The sequence below is a fragment of the Schistocerca cancellata genome, chromosome 1, assembly GCF_023864275.1.
Source record: "Schistocerca cancellata isolate TAMUIC-IGC-003103 chromosome 1, iqSchCanc2.1, whole genome shotgun sequence".
Lineage (NCBI taxonomy): Eukaryota > Metazoa > Arthropoda > Insecta > Orthoptera > Acrididae > Schistocerca > Schistocerca cancellata.
Window position 1 is genome coordinate 1171344720 of NC_064626.1, and position 18042 is coordinate 1171362761.

Below are 18042 nucleotides of genomic sequence, written 5' to 3' on the forward strand. Positions count from 1 at the left end.
GCTGCGCAGCATTTGTGCACCGCCGCCGTCAGTGTCAGCCAGTTTGCCGTGGCATACGGAGCTCCATCGCAGTCTTTAACACTGGTAGCATGCCGCGACAGCGTGGACGTGAACCGTATGTGCAGTTGACGGACATTGAGCGAGGGCGTATAGTGGGCATGCGGGAGGCCGGGTGGACGTACCGCCGAATTGCTCAACACGTGCGGCGTGAGGTCTCCACAGTACATCGATGTTGTCGCCAGTGGTCGGCGGAAGGTGCACGTGCCCGTCGACCTGGGACCGGACCGCAGCGACGCACGGATGCACGCCAAGACCGTAGGATCCTACGCAGTGCCGTAGGGGACCGCACCGCCACTTCCCAGCAAATTAGGGACACTGTTGCTCCTGGGGTATCGGCGAGGACCATTCGCAACCGTCTCCATGAAGCTGGGCTACGGTCCCGCACACCGTTAGGCCGTCTTCCGCTCACGCCCCAACATCGTGCAGCCCGCCTCCAGTGGTGTCGCGACAGGCGTGAATGGAGGGACGAATGGAGACGTGTCGTCTTCAGCGATGAGAGTCGCTTCTGCCTTGGTGCCAATGATGGTCGTATGCGTGTTTGGCGCCGTGCAGGTGAGCGCCACAATCAAGACTGCATACGACCGAGGCACACAGGGCCAACACCCGGCATCATGGTGTGGGGAGCGATCTCCTACACTGGCCGTACACCACTGGTGATCGTCGAGGGGACACTGAATAGTGCACGGTACATCCAAACCGTCATCGAACCCATCGTTCTACCATTCCTAGACCGGCAAGGGAACTTGCTGTTCCAACAGGACAACGCACGTCCGCATGTATCCCGTGCCACCCAACGTGCTCTAGAAGGTGTAAGTCAACTACCCTGGCCAGCAAGATCTCCGGATCTGTCCCCCATTGAGCATGTTTGGGACTGGATGAAGCGTCGTCTCACGCGGTCTGCACGTCCAGCACGAACGCTGGTCCAACTGAGGCGCCAGGTTGAAATGGCATGGCAAGCCGTTCCACAGGACTACATCCAGCACCTCTACGATCGTCTCCATGGGAGAATAGCAGCGTGCATTGCTGCGAAAGGTGGATATACACTGTACTAGTGCCGACATTGTGCATGCTCTGTTGCCTGTGTCTATGTGCCTGTGGTTCTGTCAGTGTGATCATGTGATGTATCTGACCCCAGGAATGTGTCAATAAAGTTTCCCCTGCCTGGGACAATGAATTCACGGTGTTCTTATTTCAATTTCCAGGAGTGTATATTTTAATTATTAGGTTTGAACTTGTAACTGCGTGTTTTCAGTCACTGGAAATTTACCTTGTTGATTTTTAAGATTTCTGGTTTGGAGGGCTTCAGCTGTGAAAGATTTGGAATTTGAAACTCGTAGTTGTAAAAGTTCGGCTATGTACCGCTTTGGTTGTAAATGTGTTATTAAATTAGAATAAATTACAATTTTAAGGTGAAACTGACCCCAACCTTATTTGGCCCTTTCCACAATCCTAATTACCTGCTCTGCCCAGGGAGTTTAGCGGGCGTATCACTTGACATAACCTTTACTCTCATTTGCTACTCTCTACGTGTTCTGGAAGAGCAATCTCTGAGCGACTACTGTACTTCGTGCTTTCAGTTACACCACTAAAATGCAGTCTGCTGGTAAAGGGTAAAATGAGACCACAGTGAAAATAAGTTTTCTCCCTGTCAGAATGTTCATGATGACTGTGACTGGAGGCCTTTAATTTTAGAAACTTGTCAAATCGACGACAGCGCTAAGGGAAAAGAAGACTGTGATTGCCATTACTATAAAAATGCTGTCCTTCACGATGACTATATCTCAAAATGGGAGGCAGAGTACATCTGAGATCTACTTTCCCTTCGAGTCACTATCACGTGTACACTTCCTCATTAGCTTCTGGAATACTCCAAACATAATAACAGACTAAGCTGGAAATTATAATCAAACTTACGTCTCCATTGTCATTACCCAACTACAAATAAGTTATAGTTTCAGTATAGCTCTTGTGGGGTAGTCCAACGAAATTAAAGTATATAAGTTGAAGTTACATAAGTTTTTACATAAAAGAAAAGATCTTGGGGGAAAAATGGGGTTTGAACGTTGTGAACTCACCCAGGAAAATGACGGAGAACTTGCTCCTTTCGTGGTCAGGCGCCCATCTGGAAGTCAGCGTTTGAATAGCCGGTATTATGCCGCCCTAGAAATGACGTCAAGCTGGTGTCAACAGGTTGCATAAATATTCGAATTTTTCTGAAAGTAAAATTTCGATACAGGAAAAGTCTCGAGAAAAACAAATACTTTTTAATATTTGTAAGAGCTAAATTCACGACTGTGCTACAACGTGCTCCATAGTACATCTACATTGCAATGCAGTGGATTTCAAGAACAGGAGTCTCTGGGATGCCTGAAGAAGTCAAAGATGTACATTTTATTTCAATATAAATACAATGAAATGACTGAATGTTAAGGAATATTGTTGTATTGCAACGCTAAAGTTAATTATAAAGTAACCAAAAAATCAGTTTTAAGAATTTTTCTGAAGAAAATGATTTAACTTATTTTTACGCTACGTCACATTGACAGGGGTCCGTTATTTTCGTACCCCATTCATAATTTTATCTTTCCCAGGTGCACATTTGGGTTTATTTTATATTTAGTTATTGGGAGCAGCAGCCTCATTCCTTTCCATATGCAGATCCCACCATAGTCACCTGACTGAGATGGGAACATGGCGACATAGCTTCAGGTTAGAGGTAGTCCCTCACTTTCTTTCTGTGGGAGCTGTGGAGGAGTTCGCCTCCACAAAGAACTAACTTTGGACACACCGTCCACAGAAATTTGTGAATTTTAGATCCCCGACCCGAGTAGACGGTAGGTACGCTCGTTCTGATGGAACGTGGAATTTGATCATAAGTCAGGATTAGATTTTTGCCTTTGAAGTTTAGTCACTTCATATGGGATTTACAATCATGAAGATATGCTAGCGCGCAGGGTGTACTAAGTAGCACGGTCGCACTATGAAATCGGTGATTAAATTTGCAAATTTCCACCTCGAGATCCTCACATGTAATTAGGCGGTCAAAGTGTTAATTCCATTTGTTATAAACTCAGTGTTGAGTGAGTCTTATAATTTTTCTTACTATGCTGTCGGACGCCACGTGGTCATCCGGTCATTTCAACTTTGACATTAACCACTATATCTGAAAGAACTCAGGCCCATGAGTACCAATAGTCATTGTACAAGGTGAAAAGTATTGAACTATATGAAAAAAATCAATTAGTTACAAACTATGGCGTGCACACACTTTATTCAGCATGTAAACGTCACTACAGTTATTCGGATTTAGGATATGACATGTTCGATATGCCTGCCATCATTGGCGATGATGTGGCGCAGACGAATAGCGAAATTTTGCATGACCCTCTGAAGTGTCAGAACATCGATGCTGACGATGACCTGAATGGCTGTTTTCAGCTCAGCAATGGTTTTGGGGTTATTGCTGTACACTTTGTGTTTAATATAGCCCCACAAAAAGGAGTCGCACGTGTTCAGACCTGGAGAATATGGTGGGCAATCGAGCCCCATGCCAATGGCCTCTGGGTACCCCAGAACCAGAATGTGGTCCCCAAAGTGCTCCTCCAGGACATCAAACACTCTCCTGCTTCGATAGGGTGGAAAATAATATGGTATGTTAGAATCCTGAATAAAATCAACATGTTTTGAGGCACATAGGATGCTGCAGTAAATTCACCAGCTCAGCCCTTAAAACCAATTTATGGAAGTTTCTAAATAGGATTTTGTGAGACATTATGATCTTTATTCGAATGTTTGCAAGCTGCGATTTTAAGAATTTTTATTGCACTCTCCCAAGGGGCACAGAAGGCAGTTGCTATTACTGCAGATGTTATTTGTATAAGCTCGATTTCCCCTTTACGACCTGATATGAATACCAGGCATGGGAGTAGAGTTCCAGCATAGGTCGTATAAATGCTCTGAGTGTAAAACACTAAGCAGACAATCTCAAAGGCAGCCTGGCAGTTGCTGTACCTACAACTGAGCCCATATGATGGCTCCTCCTCATAATCGCGTAAACTGTTACTCTCAGATATCCTTCAGAAGTGAGTGATTCTGCCACCCGGGGTGGCCGAGCGGTTCTAGGCGCTACAGTCTGGAACCGCGCGACCGCTATGGTCGCAGGCTCGAATCCTGCATCGGGCATGGGTGTGTGTGATGTCCTTAGGTTAGTTAGGTTTAAGTAGTTCTAAGTTCTACGGGACTGATGACCTCAGAAGTTAAGTCCCATAGTGCTCAGAGCCATTTGAACCATTTTGAGTGATTCTAGCTGTAACTCATCAGTTCTAGTCAGCGACTATTACATTTGACATTTCGCCAAGATCACAATGGTATATTTTTGTAAATTAAAAACTATTTGATAGTCTTTCGTCCGGAAATTTTGTGAGATAACAGTTTCGCATTATTTTTATCTCCACACTTATTCGTGCAGGAAAGAAATTCCCTTCATGGTAACGCAAGTATTTTTCTATCAATATTGTAAAAATAGGGTACTTCTAAAGCTCTCTCTCAGCACACAGCTAGTTAATTGTTCACATAGCCTTGAGAATTGTAATTACACAAAGTTGCATCAGCCAGAGAGACACGTTTAGGATGAGGTAGACGATTGCCATTTGCATTCATTTAAGTGGCTGCCGGTCTTTTCAAGTCAGTCCAGGTTAGCCCCGCATACTGGTGCAGGAGGCGCTAATAGCTGTGCTAAACAAACAACCGACCCAGTGGGATTTCCTGTGTGTGTCATCGAGGGGGCTTTTACAGTGAATCTTCTGCTCCTACCAAATATGGGTGGCGACACAGCTCTATACGTTTAAATTTTCGTATCTCTTCAAAATGTTACTTCTGCTTTAGTTATTTAGTGGTTCTGGACAAGTGCTAAAATAATTTCTACAACTGTCAGTGATCTACTACGTTTTATAAAGATACATGAAGATATATTCTTTAACGACTTATGAATTGTACTTCGTGGACAGTTTATATGAATGTTCCCACCCTGTCATATATTTTGACATATAATCAAATATAAAGAATACATCTATGACAAAAAAGGACGCACCACGAAGAAATTATCGGAATGGGACGGAAATCTGTAGATGTGATGTACATGTACAAACAAATAAATGATTAGAGTTAGAAAAAAACTGGATGATTAATGAAAGAGCCGATAACACGTTGGTCGACCTCTGGCCCTTACGCAAGCAGTTATACGGCTTGGCATGATTGATAGTCTTGTTGGATGGCTTGAGGGATGTCGTGCCAAATTCTGTCCAATTGGGGCGTTAGATACTCAAAATCCCGAGCTGGATGGAGGGCCCTGCGCATAATGCTCGAAACGTTTTCCACTGGGGAGAGAACCGGCAACCTTGCTGGCCAAGTTAGGGTTTGGCAAAGATGAGGAATTCTCGCCGTATGCAGGCGGGCAATATCTTGCTGAAACGTAAGCTCAGGACAGTCAGCTTGTCATGATGGGCAACAAAACGGGGTGTGGAATATCGTCGTCATACCGCTGTACTGTAAGTGTTCTGCTGATGATATAGAAGAGGTCCTGCCATGAAAAGAAAATTGAACCCTACACCATCATTACTGGTTGTCGGGCTGTATGGCGGAACACAGGTTCGTCTCCAACTACTGCCTGGAACATCTCCAGACACATCTTTGCTGTTCATCGGAGATAAGTTCGAAGCAGGGTCATTACTGAAGACTATTCTGCTCCGGTCAATGCTATTCCAGCGAGAGACGTGTCCAGCGACTCCCAGGACGGCAGTGAGATACCAAGCTGACTGTCGCCCATCATATGGCCCCGACAACCAGAAGCGACAGTTTGGGGTGTCATTACATTTAATAGCAGGTCCCCTTTTCTTGTCATCCGTGGGTCCCTTACAGCACAGCGGTATGCGTCGATGATGTTCTACACCCCGTTTTCTTGCCCTTCATGGCAAGCCATCCTGAGCTTACGTTTCACCAAGATGATGCCCACCCGCACACTGCAACAGTTTCTACTGCTTGTCTTCATGCGTACTAAACCCTAAATTGGCCAGCAAGGTCGCAGAACGTCTCCCCAATTGGGGACCTCCAACCAGCTCTATTTTGACGATCTAACGCACTGTCAGACATAATTTGGCACGTTATCTGCGAGGAGGACGTCAAACAACTCTATCAGTCAACACCAAGCAGAAATACTGCTTGCATAAAGGCCAGAGGTGGACAAATGCGTTCTCACATCTCGTATTCGGATAATTTCTACGTGGTGAGTCGTTCTTTTGCCTTAGATTGTGCCGGCCGCGGTGGTCTAGCGGTTCTGGCGCTGCAGTCCGGAACCGCGGGACTGCTACGGTCGCAGGTTCGAATCCTGCCTCGGGCATGGGTGTGTGTGATGTCCTTAGGTTAGTTAGGTTTAAGTAGTTCTAAGTTCTAGGGGACTTATGACCTAAGACGTTGAGTCCCATAGTGCTCAGAGCCATTTGAACCATTCTGAACCTTAGATTGTAATTACGGTAGAACGACAAGCTACGAGATTTGTCCAAATGAGAAAATCACAAACTATACACACACACATCAAAAAAAGTTTTGCATCACCCCGGTTCCGAGAACTCTTGAAGATAGACGTTGGCTGTGGATATTGTATCACAGACACAGTCCCTTTGACTGTTCAGAGATGTCACTAAACCCGCCCAAAGATGTAAACAAACACGCATAAGCAACGCATATTAGACAGAGGTGGACCGTCACGAGATCAGCTCCAGCCATTCCACCAGGAAGGAGCTACACGGCTCGTGTTGTCTGTAGTTCAACCATGCCTAGACGGTCAATACCGCGGTTCGATCCCGTCCGCACTGCTACTTTGTGCCAGGAAGGGCTCTCAACAAGGGAAGTGTCCAGGCGTCTCAGAGTGAACCAAAGCGATGTTGTCCGGACAGGGAGGAGATACAGAGATACAGGAACTGTCGACGACATGGCTCGCTCTTGCCGCCCAAGGGCTACTACTGCAGTGGATGACCGCTACATACGTATTTTGGCTCGGAGGAACCCTGACAGCAACGCCGCCATGTTGAATAATGCTTTTCGTGCAGCCACGGGAAGTCGCGTTACGATTCAAACTGTGCGCATTAGACTGCATGATATGCAACTTTACTCCCGACGTCCATGGCGAAGTTCATCTTTGCAACAACGACACCATGCAGCGCGGTACAGATGGGCCCAACAACATGTCCAACGGACCGCTCACGTTCTCTTCACCGATGAGTGTCGCATATGCCTTCAACCAGACAATCATGGAAGACGTGTTTGGAGGCAACCCGGTCAGGCTGAACGCCTTAGACACACAGTCCAGCGAGTGCTGCAAGGTGGATGTTCCCAGCTGTTTTGGGGTGGCATTATGTGGGGATGATGTAAGCCGCTGATGGTCTTGAAAGGCGCTTAACGGCTGTACGATACGTGAATGCCTCCTCCGACCGATAATGCAATATAATATCGGCATCATGTTGGCGAGGCATTCGCCTTCATGGACGACAATTCGTGTCCCCATCGTGCACATCTTGTGAATGTGCTTCCTTCAAGATAACGACATCGCTCGACTAGAGTGGCCAGCATCTTCTCCAGACATGAACCCTATCGAACATGCCTGGAATAGCTTGAAAAGGGCTGTTTATGGACGACGTGATCTACCAACCACACTGAGGCATCTACGACGAATCACCGTTGAGGATTGGGACAATCTGGACCAATAGTGCCTTGACGAACTTGTGGAGAGTATGCCTCGACGAACACAGGCATGCGTCAATGCAAGAGGACGTGATACTGGGTATTATAGGTACCGGTGGTTACAGCAGTCTGAACCGCCTCCTCTAAAGGTCTCGCTGTATGATGGTACAACAAGCAATGTGTGGTCTTCATGAGCAATAAAAAGGGCGGAAATGATGGTTATGTTGATCTCTATTCCAATTTTCTGTACAGGTTCCGGAACTCTCGGAAGCGAGATGATGCAAAACTTTTTTTGATGTGTGTATGTTGACAGTATTAATGCGCCTATTTGCAAGCTCTATGTTACAGATGTATCGAATATTATTACAGCTGACATGACTTCACAGTTAAATTAACACTATGCTCAAATTATGAGGGTCACTCCAAAAGAAATGCACACTATTTTTTTTTAAATCCATCTTATATTCTACATGTTTGAAAGTTTTACAGTGTGTAGATACATCCTTTAGGAACAATATTTTCAGTTCTCCATATAATTTCCACCATTCTCAACTGCCTTACGCCATCTTGGAACCAGCGCTTGTATACCCGCACTGTAAAATTCTGGGCCAACCTGTTGGAGCCACTGTTTGGCAGCGTGCACAAGGGAGTCATCATCTTCAAACCTTGTTCCACGAAGAGAGTCTTTCAGTTTCGCAAAGAGATGATAGTCAGATGGAGCCATGTCAGGACTGCAAGGCGGGTGTTTCACTGTTGTCCATCTGAGTTTTAATCGCTTCCATGATTTTTTGACTGACATGTGGCCGTTCATTGTCGTGCAACAGCAAAATATCCTGCTTTTGCCGATGTGGTCGAACACGACTCAGTCGAGCTTGAAGTTTTTTCAGTGTCGTCACATATGCATCAGAATTTATGGTGGTTCCACTTGGAATGATGTCCACAAGCAAGAGTCCTTCGGAATCGAAAAACACTGTGGCCATAACTTTTCCAGCAGAAAATGTGGTTTTGAATTTTTTTTTCCTTGGGTGAATTTGCATGATGCCACTCCATTGATTGCCTCTTCGTCCTGGTGAAAAATGCTGGAGGCATGTTTTCATCACCTGTCACAATTCTTCCAAGAAATTCATCTCCATCATTCTCGTACTGTTCCAAAAGTTCGCTGCATACCTTTTTTCTTGTTTCTTTGTGAGCCACTGTCTACTTCCTGGGAACCCACCTGGCACAAACCTTTTTTAACGCAAACACTTTCAGCTTTCTGCAAACACTCCATTCCCCTATCCCAACGTAGTGTGACAATTCGTTCACTGTGATGCGTCTGTCAACAGTCACCAGTTCGTTAACTCTCTGCACATTGTCTGGAGTGTGTGCAGTACGAGGCCTGCCGCTGCGAGGACAGTCCTTAATATTGCCGTGCCCGCTTTCATCACGTAACCTGCTTGCCCACCGACTAACTGTAATGCGATCGACAGCAGCATCTCCATACACCTTTTTCAACTTCTTGTGGATATTTCCCACTGTCTAGTTTTCACAGCACAGGAATTCTATGACAGCACGTTGCTTTTGACGAACGTCAAGTGTAGGAGCCATCTTGAAGACATGCTGTGACGGCGCCACTAACGGGAACAGGTTGAACTAAGTTCGAAAACAAGCGGGAAGGTTGTATCTACACACTGTAAAACTTTCACACATGCAGAATGAAAAATGTATTTTTACAAAAATAGTGTGCATTTCTTTTGGAGTGACCCTCATACATGAGATCTACGCAGAGCGTCCCACAAACCTGTTCAAGATACCAAAAGAAATAATAATGTGATATCTTTACAGGCATAAGCGAATTTGCTCCAACATATGAGGTCTTGAACGCCAGGAGCAGTTTCTACTTAGTACACGTATCTGGAAAGAAGTGCTTTGGGGGTACGATATCCCTAACAGCCATTAGGAGTGCGGACGGGTGTTGGATTTTGGAAATAGCTGCATCAAACTTAATACACATTTGACACATTAACTGGGAAAAATAGGGAGAGAGTAATATACGCATAGCATCCCTGGAGGGGTACTGCAACAGGAAATATGGTGACAAAATTAAATGTGTCCATAAGTTTTGGATTTTCTAGGGTGATTGCTGGCAGTTCCAATGACTGTAAAAATAACAGAGCACTGTAGAACTTTACGAAATTTTTGGATACTATGAAAATTGTGTAGAACCTTCTAGAGGAACTAAATGTGTAAGAAATCCTTTTCCCAATCTTTTATTTTCTGAGAAAATAAGTAGCTGGTTGACGTCAGACAATGATCAAATATATTAAAAAACTAAAAATCCGCCTCGATTGCGAAAAAAGCACCTAGTGTTAAGTGTCAACCCACGTTTCGGCGTAGATAACTACACCTTCTTCAGAACAACAATAAAACCCACAAGTGCCTAAGAAGACCTTTGTCAATGATTAAAAGAACACCATAGCTATACATTTATAAACGAAAAAGAAAAGGAAAACACAAACAGTACATATGTACAAAGTCAAAACGACTACTTAACTTAATGGTGTACGCTCCACTTCACACCGGCCTATGTTCGATGGGCCATGACCCGCCATAAACTGCAACTACAAACGGTCGCTCACTTACAAGCCTGACCCACTATCTATGCACATGCGCAAGACAAGGGAAGTTACTTGAATGCGCATGCGCATGTGAATACGAGAAAGTTTATACATGTGTCGGGGCTAAATAGCCCATATATTCCCAACCGTGGATAACGTATATCGACAGATGGAATGGATAGAACAAGAGACGAGCTAAATAGGAGATGAAATCTAAAAATAACCGCACATGGTTGCTTATGCTAGTAAAGAAACTTATATATGAAGCTACCGATGAGAACAGGAGGAACTCTTAAATACTATACCTAAAGCCAGTAGTTAGCCTGGGAGGCGGGAGGCGGGAGGGGGGGGGGGGGGCTGAGGGGACGTAATCTAAAGACGTTGTGGTAATAAAGATATTGGGATAAAACGTGAGGTGTTCAACGGGCTAAAATCACCTTCATCGTAAAAGGAAACTGAGGATAAAAAAGAAAGAAGATGAAGAGCTTGACCAACCGCACTCGCCAGTCAGCGCGTGCATGTGTTAATCCCTAGATCATCAGATTTACAAGTATGAAGAACAAAGTAAAGGCGCGAAACCTTCAAAAAATTTTCTTTCTTAGTAGGAGTTGGTCGTTAAGGATATTGTCTTTAACATGTTGCAGATGCTTAAAGATCTGCATTTCTTCCAAAACATCCAGTTTTAAGCCCTTAACCACGGCATGAAGTAACTCGATATTAACTGGAGCGTTCAGCGCACGAGCCGTTTGCACAAGGTGTTCCGCATAAGTAGAGCCCTTAGCACCGCTTCTAGTAGGAATATGCTCTTTATACCTGAGACCCAGAGCTCGCCCCGTTTGCCCGATGTAAAATTTTGGACAATCCCCGCATGTAATTTTACATACTCCTGATTGGGAAAGTTTATCGCTCTTACTCTGCAAGGAGTGAATTAAATTCCTATGTAAATATGTAAACTATTGTTAGTAGAATAGGCGACTCTGAAATTATGGGCTTTGAGTAAACGCCCCAATTTGTAACTTATATTGCCTATGTAAGGGATAGACATCTTTGCCACCTGTTTGTCATCCAACGCATCCCCTAAGGTGGAAGACGTAATAATATTTTTATTTATTTTCTTGTTATGCATCTGTCTTACCAACTGAGGCCTATAGCCATTATTTATAGCAATATTCTCAAGTGTGACCACTTCAGTTTCTACCGCATCTGGTGCAAGAGGGATAGCTGTAACTCGATGAATATTAGAATGAAAAAAGGCCATTATGGGCGTACGGATGAGCCGAGTCTGCAGGTATAATATTGTCGGAAAACGTATTTTTCCGAAAAATATTAAATTCAGTGCGGTTGTCAACCACAGTTAAAGTGAGGTCCAAAAATTTTAAGGACCTAGTGTCGGATTCTCGCTCAATTGTAAAACTGATATTATGGTGAAGCTCATCGATATCAGTTTTGGAACTTTGTAAGGGCGCCGATGACCGCGCAATTGGGCGCCCCACAAACCAAACATCATCATCATAGATGACAGTGAACCCAGGGCAGTGGATTGCTGCAGACGTGGCGGCGCTCATGCGTGGTCTGGCACGCTGATGGAGAGTGTGCTACATGTGTCGATGTTTTTTCTGCACTTGGAACCTCGATTACAAGACGCTGCTTTTCACTCACCGACATACGTTACACAACGCCATGTTACACGCTACAGTTCGGAGCCTTCTAGCGGCAAAGGGTTGCAACTTCCGTCAGCGGAGTGGGGCGCGGGGGGTCAACGGAGTAATGTATGTGACATGTAATACCTCAACTGATATTGAGAACAGAATAGAAAATTCGGAGGCATCATTTTTCATCACTTGCTCATACAGCATGGACAGTAAGGTCCCCAACTCACTCTCCTGTGGCTCGTCTGAAGTCACTTCTTTTCGTGTTCAACCCTGTGGTTGGTTTGCAGCAGAGCACCATTCCTCTCTACTGTCTGCCTTCCTCTTCATTTCCACGTATGTTTTGCATCCAACATCATTCATGATCTGTTTCATGTATGATATCCTTGGTCGCCGCCGCCGTTTCCTTCCCTCAATAGCTCCTTCTGCTATTGTTCCAATGATATTGTCGTGTCATAGGATGTTCCCTACGAGTTTGTCTCTTCTTGTTTGGATGTGCTTCCACAGAGATCTGGTTTCCTGTACTCTTCTAAGCACCTCTTCATTTGTTACTTTGTCTCTCCAGCTGATCTTCACCATCCTTCTACAGCACCACATCTACAGGGCCTCTAGCAGTCTTCTCCCTTCTCTTCCAATCGTCCAAGTTTCACATCCGTATAGGGCCACACTCGAAACGAATCTTTCATGATACGTTTCCTTATTTTCAGACTGACGTTGTTGCTGTTGAGTAAGTTCCTCCTCCGATTAAATGCAATTTTGGTCTTTTGTATTCTGCTCGCAATTTCTTTCCGGCTTCTACCATCACTTGTTATTTTGCTTCCCAGGTAAGTAAATTCCTCAATCACTTCCAGCTCCTCTCTTCCAACTCTCATTCTCAGAGGTTCATATTCTGCTCCTTTACTGCATAGCCGGCTGCTGTGGCCGAGCGGTTCTAGGCGCTCCAGTCCGGAACCGCGCTGCTGCTACGGTCGCAGGTTCGAATCCTGCCTCGCACATGGACGTATGGTGTCCTTAGGTTAGTTAGGTTTATGTAGTTCTAAGTCTAGGGGATTGATGACCTCAGATGTTAAGTCCCATAGTGCTTAGATCCATTGAACCATTTTGTACTGCATACCATCACTTTAGTCTTTTTCTTGTTTATTCTCATTCCGTACTGATTGCATAGAATCCTTCCATTGTTCTGAGGACTTCCTCTAGAACTTCTTTTGTCTCCGTGACTATAGCAATATCATCTGCATAACGTAGCATATCTATCTTCGGCCCAATAATTTTGATCCCCACTTCACTAGTTTCTCGAACTTGGTCTGTAGCTTCCTGGATGCAGGAGTTAAATACAAGAGTAGAGAGAGAGCACATCCTTGCCTTACCCCTTTTCTGATATTTGCTTTTGTTCCTGGCGACAGTTCCTAACCACTGCCACCTCATTCTTATAGAAACTGAGTATCACACGGATGTCTTTGTACTTCATTCCACTTTTCCTTAGCACCCTGAACATCTCTTGCCAGATAACGTTATCAGATGCCTTTTCCAGGTCTACAGAGCCAATATAAGTTGGTTTATTTTTCTGTATTTGATTTTCGATAAGGAGTCTCAGTTCCAGAATCGCTTCTCTTGTTCCCATTCCCTTCTGAAACCAGAATGATCTTCACTCAGCATATCTTCCACCTTCTCTTCAATTCTCTTCATAAGTGTGTTTATTAGAATTTTTGATGCATGTGATATTAGGCTTAAAGTTCGGTACTGTTCACATTTTGTAGCTGCTGCCTTCTTTGATATAGGAACAACGATGCATTTCTGGAAGTCTGTCGGTATCTCTCCTGTGTTGTAGAGGGACCTAATAAGTTTAAGCAGCATCGTTTTCATGCTGTCACCAGCATTCTTTATTAGTTCTGCAGGGATGTCATCAGTACCCGTTGCTTTGTTGTCCCGTAGTTCTTTTAGAGCTCTGTCAAATTCTTCTTGCAGAATGTCGTCTCCCTTGTCATCTTCGTCTACTTGCCCTTCTCTTCCTATTACTTCCTCCGAAAGAGTTGTTCCGGCATACAACTCCTCTATGTATTCTTTCCATCTCTTCACCATGTCTTCAACAAACAGCATTTTCCCCTCTTTATTTTCTGTTGTGCCTGAGAGTGTTGTTTTATGTTTGTTAAAAAATTGATTTGTTGTTTTGTAGGCTAAATCAGTTCTTCCATTTTGCATATTTTCTTCCACTTCCACTTCCCTGCAAAGAAAGTTCTTCCAATAAAACTGGAAGCTCGTTTTCAAGGAAGTTGAAGTGATTTTCTTGAAGTCATTTCTACTTTCTTGAAAACGAGCTTCCAGTATTATTGGAAGAGCTTTCTTTGGCTGCAAGGATGTGTGTGTTCTGGCAGTATGACGGCGCCCCTGCAGATTCTAGTCGACAGGCGACACATCTAAATCTAACATTCTCCAGAAGGATCGGCAGAAACGGTCATATTTCTTGGCCTTCAAAGGTTACTCATTACGCCTTCCCTACCAAATAATCCAATACAGTAATAAATTTCATTTGACAAACTATATGAGACACAGTAGTAAACTTTGTTGCACTGAGTCATATGATTTTAGGATCGTGAGTACAAGTAAAGTAGGTACCTTCTGCACTGAACTTCATATTGATTTACGGAATCTGAATTAATACGTTTCTCCCACAATGCTGGTAGTGGCAGCGTGAAGTCGTCTCATATTAATCAACGGCAGCAGAGCCCAGCTTTTGCCGGGATGTTTAATACCTGCCACACAAAGTACGAAAAGATGATCAGTTGCGCCATCTGTTGTTTCATTTTGCGATAGGTATCTCACTGTGTTTTTGTTTCAGCTCAGTTTTCACTGTTTCAAATAGGGCTGTGTTTGAGCACGACTCGAACTGTTAGAACAGTTTAAATCACAGTCCGGGTTCAGTTCGATGTTTCGCGCGTCACGCGGGCTAGTACTATCTCCAAGAGGGGTACTGTCACTGAAACTTATCCTTGCGATAGGAGTTACAGTTTACAACGACATATTTGTTTTTCTAATTTAATTTATCATCAATTTTCTTCATTGTTTCGTGTGAATGTAGAAATTTGAACTAAATCAGGCAAGAATTTTGAAGTAAACCGATCAAACACATTTAGAAATGTTTGGTAACAACGGTTCTCCTTTATTTTATATTATATTTATTTATTGTGAATATTAAATAATAATTAGTCTATGTCCTCCCAAATGTTCATTAGTGGATCGTGTATACATTTGAATTACATCGACCAAAAACCATCGGAGATTTTTGGTAGCAACTTTCAAAAATGGTTCAAATGGCTCTGAGCACTATGGGACTTAACATCTATGGTCATCAGTCCCCTAGAACTTAGAACTACTTAAACCTAACTAACCTAAGGACAGCACACAACACCCAGCCATCACGAGGCAGAGAAAATCCCTGACCCCGCCGGGAATCGAACCCGGGAACCCGGGCGTGGAAAGCGAGAACGCTACCGCACGACCACGAGATGCGGGCTACCAACTTTCACTTTTATATATAACATACATACATACATGTTTCAAATCAGATTATGAAATCTTGTGTAGACAGTGATCCCCCTCTTGTCTTTGAGGTAAAGTGTGCAAAATTTCAACAGTACTGGATTTAAAACTGTAGATTTACAAACAACCAAACAAATAAACACACACTTTTCTTTATACGAGGGTTGGAACTTTAATAGTGGCAACTATTTATTTACAGATCGTACAAAATAGATACGTGTTTCAAAGTTTTACTAATCTTCAAAGTAGTCACCAGCATTGTGTATAACCCGTTGCCACCGATGTGGAAGTCGTAGGATGTTCTAAGAAGTTCCAGTTGTGTTGACAGTTCGAGCGGCGCGGTCTATTGCCCTACGAATTTGTAGCAGTTCTGAAGCGAATGCCGTGAAGTGTTTCCTTCAGTTTAGAAATAGTATTGAACTCACGAGGGCTTAAGTGAGGGGGTGTGCAGTAGGTGGTATAGCACTTAGTAGCCCCATCAGTCAAACAAATCAGTAACAGCTTGCACTGTACGTGCTTGAGCATTGTCCTGCAAAATGAAGGTCAGGTCCTGCAGAAAGTGTCATCACTTCTGTCTCTAAGCTGGTCGAAGGTTGAGTTCCAAAAATGAACAGCATAGAGACAGAAGTGATGTTACTTTCTGCAGGACCAGACCATCATTTTGCAGGGTAATGTTCAAGCACGTACAGTGCAAGCTGTTACTTCAAATGGTCTAAATGGCTCTGAGCACTTTTGGCTAACCTAAGGACATCACACACATCCGTCCCCGAGGCAGGATTCGAACCTGCGACCGTAGCGGTCGCGCGGTTCCAGAATGAAGCGCCTTGAACCGCTCGGCCACAGCGGCCGGCCAAGCTGTTGATTTGTTTGACTGATGGGGCTACTAAGTGCTATACCACCTACTGCAGTCTCCTGACTTAAGGCCTCGTGAGTTCAACTCGATTTCTAAACTGAAGGAAACACTTCACGGCATTGGCTTCAGAACTGCTACAAATTCGTCGGGCAATAGACCGCGCAGCTCAAACTGTCAACACAACTGGCACTGCTAAGAGTATCCTACGACTTCCACATCGGTGGCAGCGTGGTATACACAGTGCTGGTGACTACTTTGAAGGTAAGTAAAACTTTGAAACACGTATCTATTTTGTACGAGCTGTAAATAAATAGTTGCCACTATTACAAAAAAATGGCTCTGAGCACTATGGGACTTAACTTCTGAGCTCATCAGTTCCCTAGAACTTAGAACTGCTTAAATCTAACTAACATAAGGACATCACACACATCCATGCCCGAGGTAGGATTCGAACCTGCGACCGTAGCGGTCGCGCGGTTCCAGACTATAGCGCCTAGAACCGCTCGGCCACTCCGGCCGGCGCCACTATTAAAGTTCCAACCCTCGTATATGTAGATAGATCACGTAAGTCAATAAGGCTAATACATGCCTGCGTAAATCCTTGTCCAACCCTGTTGGCGAACAGAAGATAGGCGTCGGTCCACGCCGAAATCGGCGTGAGGACGGTGAGGAGGGACGAGAGGAATATGCCGATCCCGAAGACGATCCTGCCGCCGAAGCGGTCTGCCAGCAGTCCTCCAGGTATGTGACCCGCCGCGTAGCCGTAGTAGAACGCCGCCAGGATCTCCCCCTGCTTCTGCTTGTCCCACGCGAACTCCCCGTTCTGCAACAGTGCTCAAATGGTTCAAATGGTTCTAAGCACCATGGGACCTAACATCAGAGGTCATCAGTCCACTAGACTTACAACCACTTAAATCTAACTAACCTATGGACATCACACGCATCCATGCCCGAGGCAGGATTCGAACCTGCGACTGTAGCAGGAGCGCGGTTCCGGACTGAAGCGCCTAGAACCGCTCGGCCACAGCGGCCGGCTGCAAAAGTGCAATCTCGAGCCTTAGCTACGAGATCTTTTCCGTAGCTGACGCTCTGTTTCCTTCCTATCGGGTTTACAACTCTCTCGAATTAGTTTACAGGAGTTTTCATTCATCTGTTTCAAGAATTCTGTCGTGCAGCACCTGTGGTAGACCCACATAGACCAATTCTCTACACTGACAGCTGACAACAGTCAGGGAATAGCGATAGGCACAAATGGCGGTGGTATCTCTTACAGAAGGAACAAAAGGGTATTGCCTTGGCGGAGCTGTCGTTTGTTCTCAGATGGTGGGAATGAAGTGACTCTGAACCCGGAATGGTAGTTGGAGCCAGACGCATGGGACATTCGATTTCGCAGATCGTTGGGGGATTCAATATTCCAAGATCCACAGCGTCAAGAGTGTGCCGAGAGCACCAAGTTTCAAGCATTACCTCTCGCTACTGACAACGTAGTGGCCGACGGCGTTAACTTAATGACCGAGAATAGCACCGTTTGCGTAGAGTTGTCAGTGCTAACAGACAAGCAACTCCCCTTAAAGAAACGCAGAAATCGGTGTGACACGTACCGCGAACGTAT

The 18042-nt window shown here is 44.7% G+C and overlaps 1 protein-coding gene across 1 annotated transcript in view; it reads right to left on the bottom strand.

Annotated features, from left to right (window-relative positions):
• LOC126163380 (sialin-like) overlaps nucleotides 1-18042 on the bottom strand; it is a 161056-nt gene that overhangs the window by 76672 nt on the left and 66342 nt on the right. Inside the window, exons 3-4 of the mRNA XM_049920172.1 lie at nucleotides 17020-17253; nucleotides 2136-2220 (exon numbers count right to left, since the gene is read on the bottom strand). Of these exons, the coding sequence (XP_049776129.1) occupies nucleotides 2136-2220; nucleotides 17020-17253 (319 nt within the window). The remainder of the gene's footprint in view (nucleotides 1-2135; nucleotides 2221-17019; nucleotides 17254-18042) is intronic.